The following is a 12,876-nucleotide window of genomic DNA, read 5'->3' on the forward strand; positions in this document are numbered from 1 at the left end:
GCTAGAAGGAAAACTCTGAGATGATGGAATGGTAACCTATAACAAACTCTGGGATCTGTTTTGTAACTACATATTGAAGTGTGCTTTGAAAATTATTGTTTTTTTTTCTTTCTTTGTTTTGTGTATATGTTATATTTTATAATTTAAGAAGAAAAAAATAAGATAAAAAATGGACACTGAGGGGACCATTAATAGTGTCCACCATACCCTCCCAACATTTCCCTAAATGACAACATTTCTAAATCTTGTCCTTCAAGACCATTCCATTTCATTTTCCCATGAAGATTATCTCTCCCATTCTCCCAGAACTCATTCACTACCCATCACCATTCACTTGGCACTTAACATGTGCCACTTCCTTTGTTATTTAACCATGTCGTGCATTTATATGTTGTCTCTGCAATGAAATCATAATTCATACAGGGCCACCGATAGTAACTTTGTACTTTCTGTGGGCCTAACACAGCACTTGTACATAGTGAGTGCTCAAGAAATACTCATTGAATTGAATTGAGGTGGCAGTTTAAGGGTTTGGATAATGAAATGGGCAGATTCCAGATAAAAGAATCAGCCTGTAAGAACGCAGGGAAATAGAAATACATATGATTCACAATATCTTTCTAATTATATAGATGGTCTGGCAAGAATATCCATAACTTATTTATCTAGGAAGAGGCAGGGGCGGAAAATAATAAAGGAGAGCTTTGAATAACAGATAAAATAATGCATTGTAGTACTAAAACAGTACTAGTATGGTAATAGACACATGGCTCAGGGGAAGAGAATAGAAAGCCCAGATACATATTCAAATGTATAAGAGAATTCAGTATATAATAAAAATAGGTTCAGCATGGAACGAATGAATTATTCAGTAAACGTTACTGACTCAATCATCTAGACATTCAGGGAAAAAATAAACAAGTGAACAAAATTATATCTTTACTGTATGCCATATACTAAAACAAATTATAGATAGCTTAAAGATTTTAATTTAAAACATGAAATCATAAAAGTTGTAAGAAAATGTAATAAATATTTATCTGGTTCCATAAAGGAAATAGTTCATAGATATATTTATATAAAATCCAAAACATTTATTAACAAAGTAGAAACTAAAAATTTTAAATTAAAATCACAAAATAGATTTAAAATATTTGAAACATATGACAAAATATTAGTATCCCTCATGTAAAAAACTCTTACAAAGTAGTATGAAAAAAAGCAACAAATGGGTAGTGAAATAAGAAAAAATGTTTATATACACCAGTAATGAAAGAAAGGCGAATTAAAATTACAAGAAATTAAAATTACAAGAAAATTATCCACTTATAAAGAGGTGAAAGCTAAAAAAAAAAAAATAATAGCAGTGTTGTGGCTGGATAGAGGAAAAAAACCCTAACATTTTTGGTGTGAGTATAAATGAGCAATTCTTCTTGGAGCTTGGCCATAGTTACCAAAAGCTTTAATTGTATGTATACCATATGACTCTCCCATTATTCTAGTAATTTATTCTAAGGAAATAATCATGAATGTTTAGAAGTATTTTTCTGTAATAAAATTTATTGTTTATAAAAGGGGGAAATTGGCTATAATCCAAATTTCTAACAATAAGAGATTCCTTTTAAATAGTTATGAAATATTCTGCATTAAATGGTATGCATAGGGAAAAAATATACCAACAAACTAAGGCTTATCTCTGATATTTGGGTATATGAGTTATTTCTTCTTTGGACTTTTCTGTAATTTCCAAATTGTCAGTGAATCTCTATTATATGTATAATCCAATAAAATGCTATTAAATTTTTTAAAAATTTGAACAAAGGCAGTAGTTGAAACCATGCTGTGGTAGCAGTGTTTAGTGGGAAATAAAATTGGTTAGGAAAGATGGAGTCCAATTTTAAAGGATGTTGAATATCAGCCAACTATAGAAATGTGAAGTGGTTTATAGCTTTTTAAAGAAAAAATTTTGTTTGAGAAGTTGCTTTTTTGTTTGTTTTTTTTAAACCCATCTTATTCCATGTTTAATTAGTATATATTACAAGAAAGGATAGCATTTAAACAAATAGAATCCATAATTAGGTTAATAATAAAAGCCATTTTGACCAGAAATCTGCATATACAGCTAGTTTGTATTGAAGAAAGGAAATGTTTGTTCTCATCTTTTTTGTTTGTTCCCATCAGTTAATATAATATCAAGTTGTACAACTTTTGTTTTGTTTTGTTTTTCTTAGTAAACCTTCAAATTTGAGTATTACTTCTTCTATCTTAGCTGTTGAGGTCACATGGTTAACTCTTTTATGAATGTGTTTATAAGATAGAGAAGTTTGGTTAGATGTGTTTCAATTTCAACATTCTGTGTAGTTGTCTGTCTTTGTGGCTCACCTGTCACTGAGTTCCTTGGCGTGTGAGTGAGAACCTTGTGACACAATGAGTTGTTGTGACCAACCTGAGTCCATGCTTAAATCACTATCACTGTTCTCTGCTTTTAGCTCCTCCCAAGACTCTCAAACCCCCTGAGGATCAACTGAAGTCTGAAAACCTCGAGTTGTCCAGTTCCTTCAACTATAATGTGCTGCAGCATCTTGGCCAGTTCCCCCCCCTCATGCCCAACAAGCAGATCGCGGAGTCAGCCAACAGCAGTAGCCAGCAGAGCTCTGCGGGGAACAAGCCCACCATGTCCTATGCCAGTGCTCTGAGGGCGCCCCCCAAGCCAAGGCCCCCACCTGAGCAGGCCAAGAAGAGTAGCGACCCTCTTTCTCTATTCCAAGAACTTAGCCTGGGGAGCTCATCAGGCAGCAATGGCTTTTACTCCTATTTTAAATAATCACTTTTTTTCTCAAGAGAGAATGTTTTCATTTCTGTTTGTAACAATAGAATTAAGATAGTTGGACTTCATCTATAGATGCACATTTCCCTTTGTTTTTAATATGAAATATGTTCTCACTTAATTGCTTTGCTGCTAGACTTTCAACTAATTTTTTAAAAGTAAAGATTCCATTATTTTGCATTTTTGATGTGTCAGAATTTTGACAGCTTTTATGTAGAATAAAAAGTATTTTTAAATTTGTGTATTGTTACATACATTTGCATCAAGCTAGCAGCTAAGAGGTTAATTGTGCAACTATTAAAAAAAAAAAGAAAAAAGTTTGTCTAAAATGTATTTAAAAAGAAAAAAATTGTAAGTAGCATTTACATTTATTCAATAATATTACCATATGCTGGGTTTCTGTACCAGAAATGGCCAGTTGATGTACAAATGTATGTTATTTTTGCTTAAATTCATTTAAATTTTTTTAAAATAAAGGGGCAGCATCTTCTAAATACTTTAAGTTTTATCAGCTTTTTTTGTGTGACAGGATGCTGCATTCTAAAACTTTTATAGTTTTAGAGTATGTATGATGTGCTGTTGTAATCTCCATCCACTATAGGATAGAGTTAAAGGCATTCTTTGCAGGTGTTTTCAGTATGCCACTGTTTTTTGAAACATGAAAAAAAACATTGGCACACTCAGTTATTTTATTTTTGGGACAAGCCACAATTGAGGCTTTGTTTTTAATGTTAATTTGATAGTGTTTTTTTTTTTTAAACAAATCATGAAGCTGAAAAATTTTAGGATTGTTGGTGCTTAGTAGACTTGATAACTATTTTAAAAATGCGTGAATTTAGTAAAATTATTTTTTTTCACTATGCATGTATAAATGTTTGTAATCTGGCTTTCCTCTCTTCTCCAGTGGTATAAAGAATTGTGCCGCTTTTAAGGTTTGTTTTTTTTTTCCTCCAGTAAAACTTTTGGTACCTTATATGTTGTTTACATTAAAATGTGACATTATACATGGAAATTCAAATATTTTGCTAACTGTTTTGTTTGAGGAGCATCATTAAAGGGAGAAATATGTTAGTCAAAGATGTATCAAAATTCATCTAAATCTGGGGCAGAAGATTACTTTTGTTTTTCATTCTTCTAAAATAACCCCACTAAACTTGTACAATAATATAAATTTTAAGTAGCTGTCTTAAATATTCTGCAGTCTAAAGATTGTTTTCACTGAACTTTTGTAAAATCCAAAGGAAAACATGTACCCTCTTAAAACTTGTGGTCTTGTAATACTTTTGAAGCATTGCCTGTCCTCATCATTTTTTCTGATATAGTAGTATTACTTTAAGCTTCAGAGATTTTGAAACTACACTATAACTTTTTTTTTTTAATAAAAAAGGCTGGGAAGCATTGCAAATGGACCCAACCTTCCTGAAGATCCATTCAAAAATAGTTTTTTTGGAGGACTACTTTTGAATAGGCCATGAATACATGCTAGAATTTTGTTTTTAAAATGGGGTTGAAAATGAACGGTGGTAAAGAAAAACTACTTATTTCTCTTACTGGATAGGAGTTTAGTTTGTGTTGTCAGCTGCAATCCCCTGTAATCCTCAGACACTTTAGGATAAGAGAGTGCCTTTAGTTAAAGATTAGTAAGCTACAGGATAGATGGAGGGGTGCCTCTTTATTCAGTTCTTTCTTTTTGGAGTACAGTTCATTCATATGTGTGTTCACATTACAGGCCGTGGGTCTCTGTATGTGGTGGCAGATATAGACTGCAGACCTGTTAATGGTTACTAAAAATCACAGTTGGAAAACTGAGCCAGCAAATTACATCACCACATTTTCTTTTTACTCAACATGCTTTAGGCAGAAGAAAAAACTTTTGCCATATAGCTATGTATTTCCTACTCTGTGATAAAATTTAAGACAGCTTAAGTGGACATAAGGTGTTCCTGAAGGGAGGATGTCTGTGAAAATAATTTTATGGTCAGTGATGATTTTTCCCCCACCCCCCCTCCCGCTGCCTCTCCAGAATATAAAGAGCTACAACACAGGCTAGATTAATATTCAAAAGCATTTTGATAATATGAAAAACAGAAGTGTAATGTCAGGGCTTTCATTTAACCCCTTATCATGAAGTAATAGCCTAATTTTTTGTTTTCCATACTTGAACCTTTAAAAAATATCAGTTTTTTAAGTTATTTATATTTATATCTAGTTAAGGGGCTCATGTGTACACCCCACCACCTTAAGTAAATATATTAATGATGGAAGCTTTGGATAAAGAAGTTGTTAGGTTGTTGTACTATCCCTATTTCAAGCAGTTATTTCTAAAAAATAAAAAAATAATAATAATAGCTACTTATTAATCTACTACTCTTTACTAAGTGTCCAGGAGTTCCTCATTCCCTTATTGTTTCTACAGCCAGTCAAGGATTTAAATATTGTTTCCATCTGTTCTTTTTAGCTTCTGGATTGAATGCTTATCTTCGCTTCTAACAAGCTTGCTCTTCCTCATTATTATTTAATGCCGTCTTTCCAACCTTGCTTTAAAGAATTTGTTATTTATGCATAGTACTTTGTAAAGGTTTCAAGCAAGTCTTATTATAAAAATCATTTTGCAAGGTTGAGTTGAAATGAAGCATGGCTTTTGAATGCAGTTGATGCTGCTTGGGTATTACTTGGGTAGAATTAGCAGGCACCCACAGATCAGACTCAGAAAACAACTTATTTTATACAAGAGGTTCAACCTTAGACTTTTATACGAGAGAGTCAACCTTAGAGCTCAAGTGAAACTCATTTGTTTCTTTTTTTCTTTCAGAACAGATTTTTTTCTAAGTGAAATTAATATTCACGCCACTGACTTTCTTCTTTGTTCTTTACATTGCCCTGGGGTTCTTTTCTGTGCCAGAAGTGTTTTTTAATTCCTTGCACTTTTTAATTTCAGTGCTCCTTGAGATTTTCTTTTCTTTTCTTTTTTTATTTTTTTTTAACCTTGAATGAAATTTTTTTTTGGTGATAGAGTATGTAAAGGAGAATCTTTTTTCCTGATCTAACAATGAATTTTTAGCAAGATTTGAAGTACCTCACATGGATGTTTTCTCATGTTTAAAAGAGGTTTTGATTGCCATTTTGGTATGTGCTTTGCCAGATTGTTTTATAGTAGAGCTTGGTTTTTGGTTAATCAGTAGTTTTTGACCATTTAAACTAACATACACTTAATTTTCCTTTCCTCACACAGATATGCTTTCTATCCAGGCCATTTTATATGTGTGAAATAATGAACTGCTTTGTGTGTTTTTTTCCCATCAAAAATTCTAGAATTAATTCAGGTTCAGTGTAAACATTAACTGGTCTTTTTAGTTCAAAGAATTACAGAATAAGTAAAATAAGCAGAATTCCTACTATATAAGCATTACCTGATTAAGCATAGCCATCTCAAACACCTATTTATGAAAATAGTTTCCTTGTGTATGGAGACATTGAAGTTGTTGGGAAAGCTAACCGAATTTCATAACTTTGGGATAATAAACATGCAAGGTAGTAGGTTTTACATGTTTAACATTTTTTATGTACATACATCTCAAGAGCAAAGCAACGAACCTATGAGAATGTATCCTTAGCCATCTTGGCACAAGAAAGCCAAGGAGTGAAAAAAGAATTTTAAGATAAATTTCAGTATTTCAACTCTTATTTTAAAAATTATATTTACTAAAATATCATTTCAAAACAGATGCCTGTTACATTTAGTATTGTTTCACATTGGAGTTGTTTTTAAAAGGGAATCCCAGAAACTCTATACAATGTAAAAAACTTTAAATATATTGAAAGATACAAATTGTTGCCTTAAAATGTTATTTAAGCTAGCCATCCATTTTTCTTTCAACTCCTGAAAGATAGTAATTTGCCTTTCTGATTTACCAAACATTATTTCTTACTTTCTCCTTAACACATGAAAACCCTCCGTTTCTATCACCACCCTATCTTTCTGAATCTTAAATACATGTTTTAATATGAACTTTTTGTTCCCTCTTTGCCATCTGATCCATATTCTAACCACTTAGAATTAGAAGTAATGGATAATGTTCTAACTATGATTTCTTGCTCAAAATATCACTTAGTGGTGTCTGTCACACGGTATAGAGATAACATCATCAAGAGTACGTGGCATGTTAGTCTTCCAAGAGCTCGTTATGATAGGCATCTTGCATTTTTCACCTAATTGAGGTTGGACATTTATTTGCTGAGATTTTACTGTAAAGCTACTAAATTCACTCTTATTACTTTCATAACCATTTAATTAGCAATTTTGAAACCATTGTTACAAGGAGTGAATCTTAGTAACGGTTAACATTCTTGTTAAAAACACATTCAGAAAATGGCGTTATATTATTACTTTATGCTAGAATATCTGATTAAACATTAAGAATTAAAATTTTTATTTTAACATTTAAAATATTGAACTGATTAAAAATACCTTGGAGTGAACTTTAAGGAAACACTATCACATGATTTTCTAAAAATTGTTTTGAAGGGAGGTACCTAAAAGAAGAATTCAGGCTTAGAAATATGAACTGTGGTTAAATCCTAAACCCAGTTATACAGTGGCAGTATAAAGCTTCTAACATATGAGTGTTATGAAAGCCCAGAGACATTCATATACTAATAGTTTTGGTAATCAACTACAGTATTAGATCAAACTTTATTTGCAACTGGTTCAACAGAGATTTTATTTTGATATTAAGCATAAAGCATAATAAGTTTTATATAATTCTATGAGTTCATTAAACAATATTGTGGAGTTTTCATTGTGTTCTTGGGAAATTTTTTAACTCTTTCTACACCTCATCAGCGAGGTTTCTTCTGTGTTTTACTTTACATGCTAGCATGCGATTGCCTGCCTTAGAATTATGTAGCAGAAGGGAATTCAATATTCCCTTTTAAAAAATACTTGATTTTGTGAAATAAATTTTTCCATTAATACTTTTTTTGATGTTTGAGAAGTAAAGTAGAAAGAGTGGCAAATTACATGGTTTTCAACACAGAGTAAAGTCACAATCAGGAGTGAATAGCAAGTTATCTATTTACAAATTTGTCCTATTTGAAGATTTTAGAATAGTGAACAGTATAGACTAGTGGTTCTCAAAAACAACAAGCTTCAGAATTACCTGGAGGTCTTGCTAAAATACAGATTGCTGGATCCCACCTCCAGACTTTCTGATTGGGGGGACAGATTGCAATAATTTGCATTTTCAATCAGTTCCCAGGTGGTGCTGATGCTGCTGGTCTAGGAACCAGACTTTGAGAACTGCTAATATAAAGAAAGTCCAAAGATCTTTTCAACCATGCATGCACACGGTGAAAAAATCTGATCTCTTGAGACTTATTTTTATAATTTTGAAGCTATGAGTGGAACATCCTTGGAGAAGAACTCTATGGAGTTGACGAGCCTTTTGAATTGGTTGCCACCCTCTCCCAGCCCATCCCCTTTAGGCTCCATGCCACTTGTCCATATTAGGGTGTAGCAACTCTTTCATTTCTAGGGTGAGCTTGATTTTGCTCACACTGCTGCCAGAGCTTTGATCTGGAAGCTGTACATTTGTTTGGCGTGCTTAGAGTCAATCATGATGATCCACACATGGAGATGACAATTGTAGAAGTCAGTAGAATGTCATGAGAATGCACTTTGCGTTTACTGAGGCACTAAGTACAGGAGACACTACTAAGATGGCAGTGGTGTGGATCATGAAAACAATAGATAATCCCCAAATGATGTATTCTGTAGTTTTTAAGGGTTTTGTTTCATTTTTGTTTGTTGTAGGTATGGGGGTGAGGGCAAAGGATTTGCTTTTCAAATTATGTGTTTCTCAGGTTAACAATAAAGTTACTTTTAATTTTCTGCCGTGTCAGCAGGTTGATAAGAGGCGCCTGAGTGTTGTATATGGCAGAAACTTGATAATTGACTCTGATTACTTTGCTACCTTTAAAACAAATCTATATATATTTGCAAAATAGTCTACAGGAACCTACCATCTACACAACATGATTTTTTCAGAAATCATAGGTGCACATGCATGAGCAGGTTATTTTTGAGAAAGAAACTCCTATAATGTAATAAATCTGACAGGTCTTTGGATATTTTGAATTTTTGTTGTTGTCATCATTGTTAATGCTCACCCTGTACTGCAGGGTGAAGGGCATTGGGCTCTGTCTCTGGTTTTAGTTTGGCTTTGAATTTGAGATATTAGAAAGAAAAAATTATATTTTTAAGATAATAGAATATAGAACAACTTAGACACACGAGTAAGCATGATGGCCATCACAGAATGCCCAGCCGTGGAATCCTTCAAGTGCAGTACTTCCTACTGGAAAGGCTTGATCACCTTCGATGGGGATTGTGTATATGTGCAGCACAGATTCCTTTACCCAGTCCCACCTTATAAGGAGCTTGAGTCTATTTACATTTTGCTTTGCACAATGCCTTGTATGAGAAGACCTCTTTATATCTTGCAGCAGATCAGAGGGTTCTCTTGTCCAGGTTAAAGTCCCATTGTGTCAGTTACGCCTGAGAACGTTTCTCAGTCCCCTTCCATGCAGAGGAAGGGTCCTGGATTTTCCTATATCCAGACCGTGCCTGCTTCCTCTAAATCCATGTATATGACATTGTACTGTATTCGCTTCCTGTGCCAGTCATCTGACTTGATTCTTTGAAACCCATGAAGGTACTGGTTATACCTTAGTAGTAGTAGCATCTTAGGTAAATTTGATGATTAAAATACCTCTCTTCTAAATTATAAAGGTAATGGGTTTTGCATTTTATTAAAGGGTCTTGTTATTAGTGATGCAGTTTTTTTTTAGTGCTTCAAAAATATAATTCTTATCTAAACTCATTCAGCTAATGTCATATGATCAATTACTTAGCAAATTTATATTGGGCTTTATTTCATAAAGTCCAAGGGAGGCTCTGTAAAATTGAGATGGTCAGTTCCCATCTCTTAAAGTAAAAGTACTGGTTGTGCAGCCATTTGATTAAGCATATTTATGGTAAAATTATAGCGAAATTATTATTTTTTTCCTTGCGGTTAATGATACCTTATTTCAGAGGGTCTAAAACCTGCAGAGCTTATCCTTAAAAGTAAAGATGACTTTGTTCCATAAAATGACCCCAAAGTCACTCTTTAGGTTTTTATTTTTTCTCAATTTCTTTTCCTTTATCTTTTTTTTCTTTTTTAACTTGATGTTTGAATTATTTTAGCCACTTTGGTTTCTTAGAAAAAAATTTCAGTTTTGGGTCTCCAGTTCCTACAGTGTGATCATTGTTTCAGTGAAGTTCTTTTGTTTTAAAAGATTCATGGTAACACAAAATGTATTTTACTGCTACAACTAAAATGTATTTATAATAAAATGCCTTTGTAATAATTTGGAGATTTGTTTATTATGTGTGGCCATAATTCTGTTCTCTTCTCCTTTTCAGATCGAAGGTTCTGACAGAAGTTAAGCATAGCACTTTGATTTTATTAATGATATTAATAGGTCAGACTAACTAGTGTAATTGAGAATTCAATTTAATTTATAAAGTAATAACTGTAGTTTCCAGAAATTTGTGACTTTACTTAAATCCCTGAACTTCAGCAGTAACAAAACACCTAAAGGCCTAAAGGGTTACCTGAAAGTTTAAAACTCATCCAATGGTCAGTGAGAAAATGAACCCTTTTCAAATTGTCCTTCAACATGGATGTTATAAATTTTTTAAAATTATTGTGAATTACTTTTAAGTCACTCACTTTTTAATGCTAGACTTGTATGGCCCAGAATTTATTTCAGAACTCATAAACCTAATTTGTATCAATACACTATGACGGTATATATAATCACTTCACAGTGGTGTGTGACAACCGTTAATTCAACTATTCAGGTGAAAAAAGAGAAGTAAAGGGGAGAGGGGAAAGCTGGCCATGTAGAAAATTGCCCTGAGTCAGAGTCTTGTTTTTGTTGGGGAAATAATTCTTTTTGGCTGCCATGATGTGATTTTAAAAAACATTCACAGGTCACAGATTGCTTTTTGTGCCCTGGCTATTTAATATCCTATTAATATGGCATCATAAATTGAAGTTGAATGTATCATGCTTAAAGTTTATAAATGTAAGTAGATTGGACAGTCAGCCTTTTGTAAGGATGCTTTATAATTAATTCGTTGCAGTGAGTAAGGTTTTAAGGCAGATACTTTACCTTCTTTGTATAGCATAAATCTTTTTGGAATTTTGGAAAGAAAAAGTTTTTTTGTTTTTCTTTTTTACATATATATCAAATGGGTTTGGTAGACCCAAATGAATTTGAGCTGCTGTCTGCTGTAGATGAAACTTAGTGTTCATTGTCAGTGGAAAAAAGCACATGTGACTCTCTCAGCTGTTAACTTCCAGGCCATATTGGTGCCCTTTGAAGCATTTTTCTGAGAATGGTATAGTGAGGAAATTGGTGGAAAATATTGATAAAACAATCACTGGCTTTCATCCAAACTGTGAAGTAGAAAATTGTCTATGACGTATATGTCAAGCGTGAGAAGAATGGAAAGCTTGGTTAGTGGGGAGAGCATTGCCCCTCTGAAGAGATTTAGAAGTCAAAGAGTTCTTGGTCAGAAACGGACTCTGCTGCTTGATTTACAAAGTATGTTTCCGACAGATCCTTTCCCTACTAGATGTAAATTCTTAAGATTGTAAACCATGCCATTTACATGCAGGCCTTGACGAATGTTTGCTGAACTGAATTAAAGGATTTGATTAGTAAAGGAACTTAACGGAGTCCCATTGATGTCCATTGCCAATGCAGTGGGGCCAGATGATGACATTTATCAGGAGTGATAGCCTGGGGTGAAAGAGGAGTAAGCTGTGCTGTGCAGTGAATGCTTTTCCCACTCCATCAGGTTCTCCTCTCCAAACATTAACAAAGCATTAGCATTCACAAGTGTTTTGTGTTTTACCAGTTGTCACTGTTAGAACCTTTAGTTTAACAGCTTCACCATGGTTATGTCAATTTTGATGGATGCTGCCTCCTTTAGCATATTCTGGTCTGTGGTCATATACCTACCATGAGAATGCTGGGAAAGGAATGAAATTCCCCTTTGTCTGAAGCTCAGGTTGATTTTAAATCCACAGAGAGTGGTAATCAAATAGAAGTTACAGCTTGCAAAATCTTTGGCAATATTCCACTCTTAGGCTCATTAAAACTGGTGCTCTACAAATTGATTTAAACCATTGTTTCAGACACTGCTGCTAATCCCTGGAGCAAAGTGGGGCTGGTTGGTTGACCTGGAGGAGCTAGCCAGAGGACTCTGGAAGGTGGGTGTGGCCAGCCAGTTGAGGGGCTTTTTGTGCCTGCATTGCTTAGAGCACTGAACACCCCTGCAGAGGGAAGCCGAGAAGAATGGGGTTTTGATGCTGCTTGCTCACTAGTTGAAGGGAAATGTAATCAGAGGCATCTGATGACAAACCTTCTTGAGGTGAGTGAAGTGTCTTGAGACCTTCCAAAGGAAAGGAAGGCTCTAATTAGTCATGGGGGTTTTGTTTCCTTTATATACAAAAGACACCAGGAACCTAAAGTAAAGCACCTGAAGTCACAAGTAAGTGGTTTTGTCTTGGTCCCCAGACCCACCTACTGGTTAAGTCACTTATCTGTTTAGAATTCAGGCATGTACATGTTTTAGAAAGCTAAAGAGAAATGGGGGCTCTAGGCTAAGACTCCTTTTCTAAGAGAAAGTCTTGTGGGTTCAATGCTCTTTGTGACCAAATTTAAAGCAAGAAGCATAACTTGAGACAAAAGATATCAGGAAATTATGGAAGGTGAGTAAGCAAATATACTTTATCTTGAGGAATCAAATCTCAGATTGACCCCATGAGACTTCTAGGACCAAAATAATTGCTACTGGACAAGTTCAGCTAACAAGGTGGAAGATAAACTTTTAAATTGTTTTTTATTTAGTATCATTAAAGGTGGTTTTGAATTTTCTGGCAAAGCAGTCCTGGAAATGTCTGTTCTTAAAGGCTGTCAGTCACTGTATCCTA

At 33.9% G+C, this 12,876-nt stretch overlaps 1 protein-coding gene across 3 annotated transcripts in view; it reads left to right on the forward strand.

The window, feature by feature from the left end:
• The window catches only part of HELZ (helicase with zinc finger), a 268,807-nt gene extending 265,484 nt beyond the window's left edge, over positions 1-3,323 (forward strand). For all 3 annotated transcript variants that reach the window (XM_077163622.1, XM_077163623.1, XM_077163624.1), the window contains one exon: positions 2,490-3,323. In XM_077163622.1, the coding sequence (XP_077019737.1) occupies positions 2,490-2,824 (335 nt within the window). In that variant the 3' untranslated portion in view covers positions 2,825-3,323. The remainder of the gene's footprint in view (positions 1-2,489) is intronic.
• Positions 3,324-12,876: the final 9,553 nt, after the last annotated feature.

This window comes from Tamandua tetradactyla, chromosome 6 (assembly GCF_023851605.1).
Source record: "Tamandua tetradactyla isolate mTamTet1 chromosome 6, mTamTet1.pri, whole genome shotgun sequence".
NCBI lineage: Eukaryota > Metazoa > Chordata > Mammalia > Pilosa > Myrmecophagidae > Tamandua > Tamandua tetradactyla.